The 19,286-nt window shown below is 39.9% G+C and overlaps 1 protein-coding gene across 1 annotated transcript in view; it reads left to right on the forward strand.

Annotated features, from left to right (window-relative positions):
* The window catches only part of GRIN3A (glutamate ionotropic receptor NMDA type subunit 3A), a 223,108-nt gene that overhangs the window by 85,950 nt on the left and 117,872 nt on the right, over positions 1 to 19,286 (forward strand). The window contains exons 2-3 of the mRNA XM_069964316.1: positions 7,083 to 7,687; positions 17,961 to 19,008. Coding sequence (XP_069820417.1) covers positions 7,083 to 7,687; positions 17,961 to 19,008 — 1,653 coding nt within the window. The remainder of the gene's footprint in view (positions 1 to 7,082; positions 7,688 to 17,960; positions 19,009 to 19,286) is intronic.

Consider the following 19,286-nt stretch of genomic DNA (forward strand, 5'->3'; position numbering starts at 1 on the left):
AGAAAAAAGATGGACTCTTTTGCTTCCATTAGCATAGATTGTAAAAATAAAGTCACTAGTTTTATCTGCTAATTTTAAACTATGTAAACACCTAAAATTCCCGGAAATTGGGCAGTTTATTAATACTTTCATTAGAAAACATGCATTATAAAGCACACATTTTTACACATGACACAGGAAAGGCTGTGAGAGAAAACGAGGATTGTGCAAAAATTAGCGACTTTCTTATACATTGCCCTATTGTAATATTATAGCTGTTATAAATAAAAATGTAACTACATGTGCAAAGTTCTGTTGCTACAGTACATCTTTATTTTACCTAACAATTGTAACCATCTTACCTTGCAGTCTGTAGGATTCTACATTAGTTCATTTAGAATATAAAATTTTTTAAAAAGTTAATTAAAAAGTATAAACCTGTTCTGTATTGAAATGTCAGCAAAATGCTAAATTCTGTATGTAACATACTATAATGATTTTATAATTCTACTAATGTGGTTCATTTATCAAAGTAATTTGAAGGCTTGTGAAAGAACATAATATATTATCACTAGGTCCATTAAAGGGTATTAGCAGTGAAAATTAGGGAACGGAATGAAGCAGTTCTGGTCTTTTATCATCTTATATGGCAACACATGTGAAATGTCAGTTCAGAATAGAGAAATTGATTAATGAAATGCCACTACAGTAACACTACTAAAACTGTGTATTATATTGATCATTCTGCTTCAGTCTGTTTTCCATAATGGTATGCCAATGATTTTCAGTAGGACATGTAAAAAATCATATTTCTCTTATATTATGTTGTTAATGACTATCATGACTATTATAGAATATTATAGAATATATTACCAGATATTAAATTATTTAGTAATTTGTTTAGTAAAATGTAATCTAGAATATGTAGAAAAGACAAAAAAACATTTTTACAATTCATGTGTTTTAGATGTATAGTCTACATAAAGTAAAGATTCATAGCAAAACGTATATCCACAACACTTCCTCAAAGACCACTAGAGATGAGCGAACCTCGAGCATGCTTGAGTCCATCCGAACCCGAACTTTCAGCATTTGATTAGCGGTGGCTGCTGAACTTGGATAAAGCCCTAAGGCTATGTGGAAATCATGGATATAGTCATTGGCTGTATCCATGTTTTCCAGACAACCTTAGAGCTTTATCCAAGTTCAGCAGCCACCGCTAATCAAATGCCAAATGCTTGGGTTTGGATCGACTCGAACCCGAACCCGGTTCGCTCATCTCTAAAGACCACTTATTTCTGTTATGTGTCACTAACAGAAAGAGTACAATGCCCTTACCATTGTTAGTGTTCAGGAATTTATTGATGACTGGTCAACAATTAAAGGGAAGCTGTCACCAGGTTTTGGCAAGCAAAACAATATCTAACAATATCTGAGCATGCCCCTGGGGAGATTGTTTCGTTTTTCCAGATATAAAAGTTATGAAGCAGCATACGCTATTTGTATGTATTCCTTATCAGGAAACATAAGGTACTGGTGTGGGGAAAGAGTCATGGTGTCCTGGATGTTAACATGCCAATTGTGACTTGATTCATGCCCTGATAGAACTTTAATTCAGCAAAGTAAAAAAAAAAAAAAAAAAAAAAAAAAAAGCTGCTTCTAACATTTTTAGGCCATGTTCACACTATGTATAACAGCGGACGCTCTGTGACCTACTACTGCAGTACAGCTCGAATGATCTTCACTTCTGCTGAATTCACCGCTGCACAAAATGGAACGTGCGGCACGCTCCAATGTGTGAACTGACAGGTTCTCTGTACCCGCTATTCAATGAACAGTGGCCACAGAAAACTGACTAAATCTAAGCCTGATTCCAGCAGGTGTAGATTTGGATCATGATTTACGTCTGTGAGCAGGCATAAATCATGGCTAAGGGACTGTGTTCCTGAAAAGCAACAGAGTTTCTCCGTCTCTCTCTGGCACCTTCATAGGAATGAATAAAGTCGACGGAAAGAGTCAAGTAAGTTGGAAGAGTGCTTACTTGGCTCTCTTCGGCACCTCCATAGGAATGAATAGAGCCGCAGTTCTCGTGCCGTACCCGTGGCCCTATTGAAAACACAGAAGCAAGGGGCCCCATATCAGGGTTCCGAGGATAGGGGACAAGTTAATTTTTCTTGAAATACCCCTTTAAACCATTGGTATGTCTGTATAATACAGGTTAGTAAATGTCCTCTAGATTGACAGCCACTCTCTGCTCTGGCCAAGAGATGAGAATCCTCAAAAGAGTATGTTCCCCTTGTAGTACCTCAGAACTTCCTAATAGGATATATGGAAAGGCCTTTTTTATGTGCAAACCTCTAAGCCCAATATTGTTAGTGGTTTGTGATGATGTAGAGGTTAGTATTAATTTAATTCTATTCATTTTAATTTTGTCCAAAATTTATTATAACTTTTTCACGTGTTTTAAATGTGGCACTCAATATCTTTGCTCTCTCATGGGCCTAGAGAGCACCTTACAGTGGGAACCATAAAGCTCCCATTTAGCTAAATATTAAAAAGGTCTGGAGTAATCTTCCATCAATGATTGCGCAATTTATTCAATAGTTCAGCTCCTTATAAACTGTTTAAAGAGGGTTTCCAGGTACCTGTACCCCTTAGTACACTTATGAATATATGTATCCTGTTTCCCTGAAAATAAGACAGTGTATTATATTAATTTTTGCTCATAAAGAGGCACTATGTCTTATTTTCAGGGGATGCTTAATTTTTCATGAAGAAGAATTCACACTTCTTGTTGGAAATATTCTGTACAGTAGTTGTCATCCCAAACAAGAATAACCAGACAACACACCACCCCATTTCCCCCTACAGCCCCCTCCCCCTTGGCGGGCATCTTACTTTCGGGGGATTACTTATTTTAAGCTATCCTGTAAATTCTCCACTATGCCTCATTTTCAGAGGATGTCTTATTTTCGGGGAAACGGCACTTAGATTGAACTTTATTTAAAGTAAAGAATCAAACAAGGGTTCCAAATAATGGTTTAGTTAAGGGACATATATTCTATAAAGTGGATTTAGCTATATAGAAGTTTAGTTGTTTTGGATGGAAACTTGTAATGCTATCACAACATGTTTTTTACAACCATGGATGCTGTAAAAAAAAAACCTAAATCATGATTTTATCCTAGAAAACAAATAAATATAAAAATTGTCATGTTTAAACTCATGTTGTGTAGATAGATCAAAATGTCCCTCATCTAAATTAATATTAAAAACTAAAAATTCCTAAAGAAAATTCGGTGCACACACCAGTCATCTGTGCCATCATCAATCATTCTGTGTCACGGGATACATGGATGTTATGGATCTCATAAAATAATACTGTACATCTTCATCAACTAGAACGTACACAAGCACAAATCCGTAAAATGTTTCTCTTCCCCCCAGTCTTTTCTGCTCTGTTCTTCTATCCTCGCGCAAATATCACATATGAGCTTATGTTGTTGACACATTTATGATTTATGTAAGAAAAATCGTAGAATTATCTGGGGATATTTTTTTATGGATTGAATTGAGTACATGACGCCAAATATTCAAAGTAACAATTCAAATTACATTAAAAGGAAAAATATGTGAAATTTATTGACATAACATATGCATGCTCACGGCAGGGTTAAGCTTTGTATTTCTGGTATAATAAATATTATATCATATACTAATATATTTATTACACTATTCAATCTGTGTTGTATAAAATAACTGTTATTGTACTGGCTTGGCAGCACCATTTTTCCCAAACACAAATATAAATAAAATGAGACCTCTGGGAAAAAACACCTCTTTAATCATACTTAATGTTCTCTTAATCCTTGAAATGTTAATGCAGTGCCTAAAAAATATTACTCCCTACAGGTAATAAAACCATATAATACTTTTTGTACTAAATATACATAAACCTTAGATAGCTGTAAAACTTGAATCCACTTTGTGTTGTGGAAACAATCGTAACAACTACAATTAATCATAAAATTGTAATAAAGAAACAGAAACGTCAAAGCTTAAAAGGAGTAGTTCACAAAAAAAAAAAATAAACAAATAAAATCAACTGGTGCCAGAGATTTGTAATTTACTTCTTTTAAAAAATCTCAGGTTTTCATTACTTATCAGTTACTTTATTTCCTGCAGAAAGTGGTGTATTCTCTCCAGTCTGACACAGTGCTCTCCCTTTGTTCATGTCAGGAACGGTCCAGAGCAGTAGCAAATCTCAATAGAAATACTCTGTTTCTCTCCAGACTGGAAAGATTACACCATTTCCTGTGGGACATACAGCAGCTGATAAGTACTGGAAGACTTGAGATTTTTTAATAAAAGTAAATTTCAAATCTCAGGCACTTTCTGGGACCAGTTGATTTGAAAGAAAACATTTTTTTGTGAACTACCCCTTTAAAGTGACAGTCACCTCCTTTGTGTATTCTGACATCTCTACACAGGTGTAAAGGGTAAATTTAGCGGTTTTCATACCTTATTTTATATCATACGCCATGGTGCTTGTTCAAGTAAAAAGTCCTCTTTTATCAGCTGCAGATTGTGTTGAGTGGGCATGGCCTCGCGGCATTAGTACCACTTAGCCTACCCACAATGCCACAGTTGGCCCTTCCCCCCTCGCCGGCCATTGGAACAGGCTGGCCAAAAGGTCTAGACCCCACCCCCTTTATGTCGGCCAACCAATGGGCGCCAAGTAGGGCTTATGCCACGAGGCCACGCCCACTAAATAAAATCTGCATTTGATAAAAGGACACTTTTTACTTGACCAAACACCATGACGTATGATATGAAATAAGGTATTAAAAACATACCTTTACACCTGTGTAGAGATGTCAGAATGCACAAAGGGGGTGACAGTGTCACTTTAAATACTAAAAAATAGGATGTTCAGATACAATAGATAGATAAATATTACAAAGTATACATTTCTCATATGAGAAAAAATTATGATTGTAAGCACTAACTCTAATTTCTCATAATAATAAATACATATATTCCAAAATATAAGATATTCGAAATAAGCAGCACACTTTTCCTTTGTCGTCAGTTCAGTACAAATCCAATTAACTTGGTGTGTAGAAAAAGTCAGAAATATAGTATAACAAATAGGCTTCTTGCTCTTTCAATAAGCCTGTCTGTTAGAGTATACAGAATCTGGTTAACATTTCTTAGTGCAGTCATGCCAGATCATGTCAGCAGCCCCAAACAAAGATGAGCTATCTTTCTCTAGATGGTTTTCACACTCAAGCTGAGCTTTAGGATTTTGCACATCCAGTACACTAGCTGTGAACAACATAAAAAATATTTATGAACAATGTTCAATAATGCACAACAACTCATCAATTTCTGCATTGCAGAAAGTGTACTAGATTGATCAAAGAAGGCAGAAAACTTCATCAATTTGAGTAGAGCGAAGCTTTCTTACAAGAAGCAAGAACAATTGTTTGCCTTTCAAATATATTTCTATTAGCCACTTTTTGGAATTTTAAAATGAAAAGTATAATTTTTTTCCTGCAACTTTACAAATGTTTGTATTTTACTTGTTTTTGTACTCCTATAGGTATGGGACATAAGTATGGGAGGGTCAAGTGTCATAATGGCCAGCTGAAACAGGGACACTTAAAACAGAACTGTCACCATGACATACTGACATGATAAAGGGGAAAACATTATTTAGACAGATTTACCATACTATTAGTCTTTACGGTCTGTATCTTATACTTTACCAAATCCTGTTTTTCGGTGCAGCTAGACCAGGCGCCGCCATCTTGATGACTTTACTTGCGTTCCACAGCTGAAATGCAAGTGAGGTGATCAAGATGGTGGTGCCGGCCTTGCTGCACCGCAAAAGAGAATTGGGTAAAGTATAAGATACAGACTGCCTTTGCAGTCTATATCTTCATTTTGTCTATTTATGAAGATACAGACTGCAAACTACAGACTACAGACTCTTTTGAAAAGAGCCGTCGCGCGACAGTGAAGGAAAATGTGAATAAATGAAAAACGGGGCCACAAAATTAATTAATTATATTTACAAAAATTGTTTAAAAGGAAAATGGATTAAATGCAGGAATTAAAAAAAAAAAAATCTGCCGTGATTGGTTCTCTTTAAGGATCACATTTTCTCATTAGTCAAGACATGCTATCATAACACTTAAATAACTTCATCTACATAATCATTGGGTGTTTACATATAGACAAACACAGCGGGTAGACTAAAAAAAGTGTTAAATGTGCTTTGTGAAAACTAATGAATTTGCCTTTTCACAATTAACTGATGCAAACCATTTGTCTCCACCTGTCTGAAAATGAGGAATCTCTGCATGTAAAACTCATTCATTTACTGTAAGTGAATTCATGGGAGCTGTTTAGATTTGTTACTCCTGTTATGCTTTGACAGTCTTTTGCATGATGGGAGTAGTAGTAATGCTAAGCTTTACATGAGTGGTTACAGTACATTTTTGGAGATAAGGTTACTGTTTGCTTGTTTTAGGTGGGAATAAACTTTAGGCCAAATTATATATAGGGGGGGTGAAGGATGAATCACAGATATTGCCCAGGCAAGTATGCATTTTTTTTTTTATTAAAGGTGCACTTTGAGGAGATATTTGCAAATGTATGTATATTTCTCTAGAGATAAAGCTAAAATATGTTAGATGAAATAATGTAAAGTAGAAGTCTGCAAATGATGTGGAAACAAATGACATGTTCCATGAAATCTAAAACTAGCATTGAAGTGCTTATGCTGTAGTCAGCTTTTAGCCTTTGAATCCTGGCTAGAGCCATGACTGATGCTTAAAAGCAAAGAATGGATACTTTGAGAGATAGACTCCTCAGCGCTTAGCACTCCTTCGTTTGATGTACTGTAATTGTGGCTTCTAACAATTTAATGACAACAAAACCATCCTCTGATCCTGAGAAAGTTGACTCATAGAGCCATACAATTCACACTGTGCCATGTATTTTAATGAAGAATGTCTTCTAGTTTAAATGTAGCAATGTAATAATAATGCTAAACATGAAAAAAAAATGAATGTTTGTTTTTTCTTTTCATTCAGAATCCTCTTCACCTGCAGCTCAGCCTTGAAAATTCCCTCACTTCAAATGCGGATGTCACTCTCTCCATTCTAACAATGAACAACTGGTACAACTACAGCATACTTCTATGCCAAGAGGATTGGAATATAAGAGATTTCCTCACACTGACACAAAACAATTCTAGATTTCACCTTGGAATAATTATAAATATCACAGTAAATCTCACCCTGACAAGTGATGTTATGAGCTACCTACAATATAACCTAGAAAGTATAAAGGACACCACATCTACTATTGTCATGTTTGGTTGTGATATGGAAGACACAAGGCGAATTTTTGAAACAACTGCTCAGTATGGATTAATACTACCAGAATTTTATTGGATTTTTGGCGACTCACAAAACGTTGATGAATTAAAGACTGAAGGATTACCTCTTGGTCTGATTGCTCATGGGACCACTTCTGCTTCCTACTTTGAGCACTATGTGCAAGATGCAATGGAGTTGATAGCCAGAGCAGTTGCCACAGCCACAATGGATCAGCCAGAGTTGGCCCTTGTTCCCAGCACAATGAACTGCTTGAACCGAGATAGCTTGAATCTTACATCAGGCCAATACTTATCCAGGTATGACAAAACAATATGTTACAGTAGTTCCTCATGGTGCTGTAGACTGATTATAATAAATTTTAACTAGAGATGAGCAAATTTACAGTATTAACATAGTGAAGAGCTTTATTAGCTTGGCAGTTGGCTTATCAGCCGACTGTCTTTGAACTCTGTGGCACAGCACTCTGGGTGTCTCGAAAAGCTGCACCCAGTCCTTAGAAATTTCTCAAAATTCCTTAGGACTAGATCCAGCTTTTCCAGAGACCTGAAGCTTAGTGGCACGGAGTTCAAAGGCTGCTGGCTGATAAGCCGATTAACAAAGCACTTTGATTCATTAATATTGTAAATTTGCTCATCTCATAACACATTGATCAAACTCAAATTATCTTCAGAAGTAGAAGTAGTGGGAAGAATGTATCTGGTGTTGATTACATTTATTATAACTATTATTACCACAGCCATTTGCACTAACCGCATCATAAGCTAAAGGGATATCCCACCCAACAGTTAAAAAATTAAATGCTCCCAAACCTAGTTGGTCTTACTCACCAAGTACTCCTGAGAATTTTGAGCCATCTATTGTCTTTATAGCTTCCACCTTTTTTCTAAAAGCTGATCCCACCTCCGAAGGTGGGGGCCAGGAGGAACGAGCATGTCAGAGTGGACACAGTTTAGCTCATTCTTTTTGCATAGAGAGGTGGTGAGTTAGGAAAAATAGTCCCAAAATGTCAGTTAAATACTTGCTTTAAAGTATTTAAATAACAGTTAAATACTTGCTTTGAGAACTATATAGAGCTATGAGTGGGTTATTTAACAATGCAGAAAAGACTTTGGGTGGGAATACCCCTTTAACCCCTTTCCCCAATATGACGTCCAGGGACGTCATGAAAAGCAGTGGCAGAACGCATCATGACGTCCCTGGACTTCATGGTTTCCTTGCCTCCCCCCTCTGTCTCTATCTAAGATCGAGCAGCAAGAGGAGGCTGTGTGACACAGCCTCCTCCTTCTGCCTCTGCCCGGAGGGGAGCCGCGCTCCCTCTGGGCAGTTAACCCCATAAGTGCCGCGGTCAATGCGACCGCAGCGTCTATGGGGAGATTCGGTGTCCTCCCGCCGATCGAGCGGCAGGGGGAGGCTGCGGAACGTTTCCTCCCCCCACCGCCACTACATTTATGTCCCCCGGCCCCCTCCCCTTGTCCTCCGATACCGTAGGATCGCCGCTATTACCGTTATAGCGGGGATCCGCCGGTAACGGGCATTACCGGCGCCGCCACCTTTCATCTCCCCCCACGGTTAATCCACGGTGGGGGGAAAGGAAAATGTATCAATCAGACCCCAGATCAGCCCCCCTAGTGGGCGATCACTATCCCTCCCCTCCCCGGGCAGCCATCACATCCAAGATTGCTGCCCCCATCCCTGTGAACAGACTATCTCTGTTCACAGGGATGGAAATAAAATAATGATCAAAGCCCCATGCTCTCCGCCACCGGAGGTAGCGGAGAGCATGGGGCAATGATCAGGGACCCGCCATGGGGTCCCGAAGCAGGCGATCAGAGGTATATACTATATACCGCTGATCGCCTGTTCCCAGTGCAGGGAAGCACTTTTTATGCCCTGTCACCATAAATGATTGGTGACAGGGGATAAAAAGTGATACAGTGTCCCCCCCAAGTTGCCCCCCCCCCCCCCCCCGGTCACCCCGGTCCCCCAGTCACCCTCCTTCCCCATATACATTACCTGATCCAGGGAGGTCCGTCCTCCTCGGCGTCCAGGCTGATTCTGAAGTGCGCATGCGCTCCAGAATCAGTTATCTCAGAAAATTTAAAGTGACAGAGACCAATTTGGTCTCTGTCACTTAACTATGATTACAGTGATAGAAAATATCACAGTAATCATAGTAATATAGTGAAAATGAATGTATAAAGTACAAAAAGTGAATAACATGCAAAAAATAAAACACACACTTTTTATTATAGTAATAATTGCAGGTTACTCCCAGATTACCCCTAACCCCCCCAGATTACCCGTAACCACCGCAGGTTGCCCATATCCGTCCCAGGTTGCCCGTAACCACCGCATGTTGCCCGTATCCGCCCCAGGTTGCCCGTATTCACGCCAGATTGCACGTAATCACCGCACGTTGCCCATAACCACCGCACGTTGCCCATAACCACCGCACGTTGGCCATAACCACCGCACGCTGCCTCTATCCACCGCACGTTGCCCATAACCACCGCACGTTGCCTCTTACCACCGCACGTTGGCCATAACCACCGCACGCTGCCTCTATCCACCGCACGTTGCCCATAACCACCGCAAGTTGCCTATAACCACCGCACATTGCCCATAACCACCGCATGTTGCCCATAACCACCGCACGTTGCCTATAACCACCACACATTACCCATAACCACCGCACATTGCCTTTAACCACCACACATTGCCCATAACCACCGCACATTGCCCATAACCACCGCACATTGCCCATAACCACCGCACGTTGCCTATAACCACCACACATTACCCATAACCACCGCATGTTGCCTATAACCACCACACATTACCCATAACCACCGCACGTTGCCCATAACCACCACACATTGCATATAACCACTGCACTTTGCTTATAACCACCGCACATTGCCCATAACCACCGCACGTTGCCTATAACCACCGCACGTTGCCTATAACCACCGCACGTTGCCTATAACCACCGCACATTGCCCATAACCACCGCACGTTGCCTGTAACCACCACATGTTGACCGTAACCACCCTGAATTGCCAGTGACCACCTCCAGATGGCCCGTAATCAGCCCCAATTGCCCGTAACCCCCCAGATTGCACGTAACCACCGCACGTTGCCTCTGACCACCACACATTGCCTCTAACCACCGCACGTTGCCTTTAACCACCGCACGTTGCCTCTAACCACCGCACGTTGCCTCTAACTCACACACGTTGCCAGTGACCCTCTCCAGATTGCCCGTAACCACACCAGATTGTCTGTAACCACCCCATGTTGCCCATAACCACCGCAGATTGTCTGTAACCACCCTATGTTGCCCATAACCACCGCAGATTGTCTGTAACCCCCCAGGTTGCCACTAATCACACGTAATTCCCCTCAGATTGCCTCTGACCACCGCACGTTGCCCCCGACCACCGCACGTTGCCTCCGACCACCCCAAATTGCCAGTGACCCTCTTCAGATTGCCCATAACCACGCCAGATTGCCTGTAACCACACCAAATTACAGGTACCCATCCCAGATTACATATAAGCACTTCAGTTTATCCGTTACCACCCACGTTGCCCGTTACCACCCCACGTTGCCCGTAACCACCCCAGATGGTCTGTAATCACCGCAGGTGTCCCGTAACCACTCCGGGTTGCCTATAACCACCCCAGGTTGCTCATAACCACCCCAGGTTGCCCATAACCACCCCAGGTTGCCCATAACCACCCCAGGTTGCCCGTGACCACCACAGGTTGCCCGTGACCACCCCACATTACCTGTAATCTCATTTTTTTATTGTATTTTAGTAACTGCGCTATTCTAATAACTATTACTAGCTGCGGTTTTGCTCCAGCAAATTGGCGCTCCCTTCCTTCTGAGCCTTGCTGTGTGCCCATACAGTGGTTTATGCCCACGTATGGGGTACCGTTTTACTCAGAAGAAGCTGCATTACAGATTTTGGGGTACGTTTTTTCTCGCATTCCTCGTGAAATTGAGAAATTTCAAACTAAACGAACATATTATTGGAAAAATTCGAGTTTTTCAATTTTACTATCTTATTTTGAATACTTTCCTCTAATACCTGTGGGGTCAAAATGGTCACCACACCCCAAGATGAATTCTTTGAGCGGTGTACTTTCCAAAATGGGGTGACTTTGGGGGGGTTGTATTCTGCGGACACTACAGGGGCACTGCAAACGCACCTGGCGCTCAGAAACTACTTCAGCAAAATCTGAACTGAAAATGCTAATTGGCGCTCCTTCCCTTCTGAGCCCAGCTGTGTGCCCATACAGTGGTTTATGCCCACATATGGGGTACCGTTGTACACAGGAGAACCTGCTTTACAAAGTTTGGGGTGAGGATTCTCTCATGTTCCTTGTGAAATTGAGAAATTTCAAACTAAACGAACATATTATTGGAAAAATTTTAGTTTTTCATTTTTACTGTCTAATTTTAAATACTTTCCTCTAATACCTGTGGGGTCAAAATGGACACCACACCCCAAGATGAATTCATTGAGGGGTGTACTTTCCAAAATGGGGTGACTTTTGGGGGGGTTCTCTTCTGCGGACACTACAGGGGCACTGCAAATGCACCTGGCGCTCAGAAACTTCAGCAAAATCTGCATTAAAAAAGCTAATTGGCGCTCTTTTCCTTCTGAGCCTGGCTGTGTGCCCATACAGTGGTTTATGCCCACATATGGGGTACCATTGTATTCAGGAGAACCTGTGTTGCAAATTTTGCAGTACTTTTTTTCTCTTGTTCCTCGTGAAATTGAGAAATTTCAAACTAAACGAACATATTATTGGAAAAATTTGTGTTTTTCATTTTTACTGTCTAATTTTGAATACTTTCCTCTAATGCATGTGGGGTCAAAATTCTCATCCTACCCAAAGATGAATTCTTTGAGGGGTGTACTTTCCAAAATGGGGTGACTTTTGGGGGGATTCTATTCTGCGCACACTACAGGGGCACTGCAAACGCACCTGGCGCTCAGAAATTTCTTCAGCAAAATCTGCATTAAAAAAGCTAATTGGCGCTCCTTCCCTTCTGAGTCTGGCTGTGTGCCCATACATTGGTTTACGCCCACATATGGGGTACCATTGTATTCAGGAGAACCTGCGTTACAGATTTTGGCATGCTTTTTTTCTCCTGTTCCTTTTGAAAATTAGAAACTTTAATCTAAACGTATATATATTATTTGAAAATTAAAATTTTTGATTTTTTTACGGCCTGAGGTCAGGTTCAGACTATGTAACTGTGCGGCTGTATTTGCGGCTGTAATTGTGCGGCGGTATTTTTGGTGGTTCATGCGTACGCTGGAAAGTATAGGATATACGGCTGCACAGTCCACACTATGTATGAATCTACGGCCCGATCGTAAACGGACCCATAAAAACATTGTTTGCGGCTGGACATGCGGCCGAGGATTGACAGGCGGTCCGTACGGAGTACTTCAAAAATAGCCGGCAATGATGCCGAATGCCGATGCCTCTAATAGTTAATATATTAAATTAATAAAACACATTCTCTTTGTAATAAAGTCCCTTTCGTTGGTCAATAATTTAATTCTAACAAATCCATCATTTTGCAGTTAAATATACTGTTAAAATAAATAGATATATAAATAAATGTATATTTATATATATATATTTATTTTTTGACAGTATATTTAATTGCACAATGATGGATTCATTAGAATTAAATTATTGACCAACGAAACTGAATTTATTTCAACGAAAATGTGTTTTATTAATTAAATATTAATTAGTACAGGAAGCTCCATAAGCCGTTAATTCATATGCCGGCAATACAGCTTTCTGTACTAATCATCACTTTACTTTAATGAAAACATCAAATGTTTCTTCTAATTATGTTATCACAATAGCATTATTAGAAGAAACATTTAGAATTATATGTGCGCTCAGCTGATTGGCTGATCGGCTCAGCGCACATATAATGAGCCGGTCCGCAGCACAGTGACTTCATTGTGCTGCGGACCAGCGAAGAGGACACATCAGGGTGAGTATAGAGCTCTCCCCACCCCCTCCCCAGCACTGCACCCATCCCAGCAAGGAAGGGGGGGTCAGTTAACCCCTGGGATGGGTGCAGTCTGACATCAGTCTGGCCCCCAAGGGGTTAAGGTGGATGCAATACATCCTCCCTTAACCCCTTGGGGGCCAGACTGTAAGCAGCGATCTGTAAAGATGCTGCATACTGTAAGGAGCCCAACACCGCTCACAATGATGGGTGTTGTGCTCCTGTTTGTGTGTTTTTTGTGTGTTTCTCCCTTTTTGTTTTTCAGATATCGGTATCCTGTGTATCCTGTTTTTTTTTTTTAATAAAATGGTCAATGAGGGGTGTGGGGGTGTTTTTCTTTTTCTTTACTTTATAGACTTAGTAGTGGAAGCCGTCTAATAGACGGAATACATTACTAAGTTGGGGCCTAGTGTTAGCCGGTATAAAATGGCTAACACTAACCCCCTATTATTACCCCAGTACCCAATGCCACCAGGGGTACTGGGAAGAGCCGGGTGCCAGTGGTCCCGGAGCGTCAAAATTGGCGCTCCTGGACCGGGCGGCAGCAGGCTGGTAAGATTTAGGCTGGGTTAAAAACCAAACGACAGCAGCCTGGTAACACCAGGGTGGGAAGAGCCATTGGTTTAGGCCCTCCCCAGCCTAAATCTTACCAGCCTGCTGCTGCCCAGTCCAGGAGCGCCAATTTTGACGCTCCGGGACCACTGGCACCCGGCTCTTCCCAGTACCCCTGGTGGCATTGGGTACTGGGGTAATAATAGGGGGTTAGTGTTAGCCATTTTATACCGGCTAAAACTAGGCCCCAACTTAGTAATGGATTCCGTCTATTAGACGGCTTCCACTACTAAGTCTATAAAGTAAAGAAATAAAGACAAGACACAAGTTAAAAAATTTTTTTATTCAAATAAAAACACCCCCACACCCCTCATTGACCATTTTATTAAAAAAAAAAACATTAAAAAAACGCTGGTCATCGACGTAGTCCACGGAATCCGACGTAATCCACAGGATACCGATATCTGAAAAACAAAAAGGGAGAAACACACAAAAAACACACAAACAGGAGCACAACACCCATCATTGTGAACGGTGTTGTGCTCCTTACAGTATGCAGCATCTTTACAGATCGCTGCTTACAGTCTGGCCCCGAAGGGGTTAAGGGAGGATGTATTGCATCCCCCTTAACCCCTTGGGGGCCAGACTGATGTCAGACTGCACCCATCCCAGCAAGGAAGGGGTTAACTGACCCCCCCTTCCTTGCTGGGAGGGGTGCAGTGCTGGGGAGGGGGTGGGGAGAGCTCTATACTCACCCTGATGTGTCCTCTTCGCTGGTCCGCAGCACAATGAAGTCACTGTGCCGCGGACCGGCTCATTATATGTGCGCTGAGCCGATCAGCCAATCAGCTGAGCGCACATATAATTCTAAATGTTTCTTCTAATAATGCTATTGTGATAACATAATTAGAAGAAACATTTGATGTTTTCATTAAAGTAAAGTGATGATTAGTACAGAAAGCTGTATTGCCGGCATATGAATTAACGGCTTATGGAGCTTCCTGTACTAATTAATATTTAATTAATAAAACACAATTTCGTTTAAATAAATTCAGTTTCGTTGGTCAATAATTTAATTCTAACAAATCCATCATTGTGCAATTAAATATACTGTCAAAAAATAAATATATATATATAAATATATATTTATTTATATATCTATTTATTTTAACAGTATATTTAATTGCAAAATGATGGATTAGTTTAAATTTAATTATTGAACTACGAAAGGCACTTTATTACAACGAAAATGTGTTTTATTATTTTAATAGATTAACCATGAGAGACATCGGCATTACTGCAGAGGATCGCAAACCCCGATACTAGCAATTCATGTAAACTGTGTTCCCTGCTTTCCCAGATGCATCCAGAGGTGTTTGCATCACTTTCTTAAGATTTTATTTGTTATTTTTAGTTGAACCAGATTTCAAAGTAAATGACCGTATGTTTTGAGCCGCATGTCTATTTTTTCCCACGGCCGGAGTTTCATCCGCACATTTACAGCCGCATAAAAAATACAGCTACAGTTACATAGTGTGAACCTAGCCTAATTGTGAATACTTTCCTCCAGCCCCTGTAGGGTTAAAATGCTCATTATAACCCTAGATTAATTCTTTAAGGTGTCTATTTTCCAAAATGGGGTCACTTATGGGGGTTTTCAGGATATCAGACTTCTAAATCCATTTAAAAAAAAAAACTGGTCCCTAAAAAAATCAGTTTTGGAAACTTTCACAAAATGTGATAATTTGCTAATAAATTTCTAAGCCCTATAACACCCTAAAAAAGTAATATGTTTCCCAAATTATGCCAGAATAAAAAAGACATATTGGTAATGTGATTTATTAACTAATTTATGTGCTATGACTTCCTTTTTTAGAAGCAGAGAATTTCAGAAGTTCATAAAATGCTAAATTTCCAAATTTTTCATGATATTTTGATGTTTTTCACAAAAAACACACAAAGTAGTGACCAAATTTTGCCACTAATATAAAGTGCCATATGTGACGAAAAAACAATTTCAGAATCGCTAGCATACGTTAAAGCATCACTGCGCTATAAGCGCAAAGTGAGACAGGTCAGATTTTGAAAAATGAGCCTGGTCATTAACGCCAAAACAGGCTGCGGAGGCAAGGGGTTAAAGTTTGGGTATATTTTAAGCAAGATATATTTAGGGGTTAGGACTGACAGGGCATATACTTAGGAGACTTGTTGCCAGGTAGCATTAAATATCTACTCTTACTTTGTTAGTGTGTTTTGATTTAAAACCATAAGGGTTAACTGATTATTGGTCCTGGGTAAGGAAAAGCCAACGTTTCTATATTATAGTATTAAAAAAAACACAAAAAAGGACAGCAAGCCAGAGGAATCTGTGTATTGTTTAACAAGATAAGTCAAAGGTAAACCTTAACAAAGAAGCTTAGAGCAATTGTCTTGCTGTCCTATCTGTAAAGAACAAGTGGTAGGTGGCTAAAAGTTGAGCTCTTTGATCTATAGGTTTGTTTGACAGCCTGAATAGGTGGGGTAAGCATGCCTTTTTTATTCTACTTTTAACTCAAATATCCCACTACTGACACAGGCTGCTTCCCCAAGTGTCTTTTCTAATGCTAATATACATCAGAATAAAAAAGCCCTGCAGTTCCAGAGACATCCACTGGTGGCAACAGAGGGGCTGTGTCACTCTTTACTGCTTCAGGTCAATGGAAATGTAAAACAAACAAAAAAAAAATTATATATACACACACATGTAAAAGAGGTAAAGGGGTTTTGTGGCCAAAATTGACTGATGACCTATCCACAGGATAGTTCAATAGTCCCTGATCGGTGCAATGCCAATATCCAGCACCTGCACTGATCAGTTGTTCGGCGACAGTACTACAGAATGTTTGCACTTTGTCTCAGGTCACTGTATACCTACGTTCACATGACATTTCTGTTCTAAAAATTATGTCTGTCATTTTACCATTTTGGTGCTCATCATTACAATGATGGCTGTTGGTACATTATTCTAGTTCAGGCTCTTTGGGGTGTGGTTCTTTCATTAAGGTCTATTAAATTTAGTAGTAAAGATGGTGAAAAAAAATGTATGGGAACAACTAAAGATAATGTTCATTGTTTGCTAAAATAATTAAATAACGTCCGTTATTTCATACACAATTGGGGAAATTTATCAAGGGCTTTGCGCCTATTTTTCGGTGAATAATTGTATTTTCACTGATTCTATATATGAACCAGTATTTGACAGGCGAATATTTTTTAGATTCAACTTTTTTTTTAATCTGCCTGTTTTGAGTTTGACTGGGATTAGCGCTCAATTTATCATTTGAGACTTTTTAAAAAGTCGCACAAACAGGTGCAGGCTTATGTCTGGTCAGTTCCAGGTGAATATGATAGCAAAAATTTAGCAATTTTGTGTTCCTGAGCCAAGGTGTTGTTCCAGTATCTGTTATTTCATGTATCCTGACCCGTGCGTACCTGTCTGTATCCTTCTGTGTTGTTTTGCCCCTCCCATTACCATCCTAGACTGTTGACCTGTATTCTGAGCCACCCACCCTGACCCACCTCCTGTGTTTGACTGTGCCCCTGCCTCATCCCTGGTACAATTCTGATTACAATTACAATGTTGACTTTGCCCTACCTGCCTGTCTCCCTGGAGCTTTGCATATGCACTGTCTGGTCTCTCAGGATCAAGTTCAGATTCCACATACTGGAGTGAGATAATATGTAGAAACATGGAAAGCAATTAAACTCTGCTTCCTGGTATGGCCCAAGGTCAGATTGGTTCGGTGGCACAGGGAGTTCACGTCCACTGCCCCTTACAGTGTAATTTCTTCATAATAACAGTAAAACCTAATCATTAAAATAGTTACTATAAATGTCATTATGTATACAAGCATAGAAAAAATTAAATAATGAGTTGATATTATGGAAAAATGTATAATATGCTGCTATATTTTATTATCACAGGTTTTTGACAAACACATCTTTCAGTGGTGTTAGTGGACATATCAAAGTGAAAGAATCGTCAATTATCAACTCAGAAAACCATTATTTTATCTGGAATTTACAACACGATCCAGTTGGAAATCCTATGTGGACTCGACTTGGAAGCTGGCAGGATAAAAAAATTATCATGGATTATGGACTGTGGCCAGACCAGGCTCAAAGACACAAAAATTATTACCAACAACCAACACGATTACACCTTAGAGTTGTGACTTTGGTTGAACCCCCATTTGTCTTTACAAGAAATGTAGATGCCGATGGTCAGTGTCCAGCAGGACAGCTTTGCTTAGATCCTATGACTAATGATTCAGGGGTATTAGATAGTCTTTTTGAAAGTTTGCAAAGTGGTAATGACTCTGTGCCAATTGAATATAAAAAGTGTTGTTATGGCTATTGCATTGATCTGTTGGAAAAATTGTCTGAAGATTTAAATTTTGACTTTGATTTATACATCGTTGGTGATGGAAAATATGGAGCTTGGAAGAATGGTCATTGGACAGGACTTGTGGGAGATCTTCTTAGTGGTGCTGCCCACATGGCTGTAACCTCATTTAGTATTAACACAGCTAGAAGTCAAGTCATTGATTTTACAAGTCCCTTTTTTTCGACAAGTCTTGGTATCTTAGTAAGGAGTAAAGATACAGCGGCACCAATTGGAGCTTTTATGTGGCCACTTCATTGGACAATGTGGCTGGGGATTTTTGTATCTCTCCATGTCACTGCAGTATTTCTAACACTTTATGAGTGGAAAAGCCCTTTTGGTATGACCCCAAATGGCCGAAACCGCAGCAAAGTTTTCTCCTTTTCCTCTGCACTAAATGTCTGTTATGCCATACTTTTTGGCAGGACAGCTGCTATCAAAACTCCTAAATGCTGGACTGGAAGATTTCTTATGAATCTGTGGGCTATATTTTGTTTGTTTTGTCTGTCAACATATACTGCTAATTTGGCAGCTGTCATGGTGGGGGAAAAGATTTACGAGGAGCTTTCTGGAATACACGACCCTAAGGTAGGTCAAACTTAATATAGTTTCATTATTTATAGCTAGCTTGGTTTTGTGTGGGCTTTATAGGATTTTGTGTAATTAAATGCTCAAGATCATACTGTAGTGGAATGGTTGTCAGTTAGTATGATCTATCAATGAAAAAGTCAGGATGTAATGCATTTTTAATAAGTGCTTTACTGCTTAACACTCTTATTATGCAAATATTAAATGTTGTCACTGGCAGTAACATGGAAAGACATATGCATTTTTGATAGCTAGATCTTCAGTTACTATGATTAAAT

This window comes from Dendropsophus ebraccatus, chromosome 3 (genome assembly GCF_027789765.1).
Source record: "Dendropsophus ebraccatus isolate aDenEbr1 chromosome 3, aDenEbr1.pat, whole genome shotgun sequence".
NCBI lineage: Eukaryota > Metazoa > Chordata > Amphibia > Anura > Hylidae > Dendropsophus > Dendropsophus ebraccatus.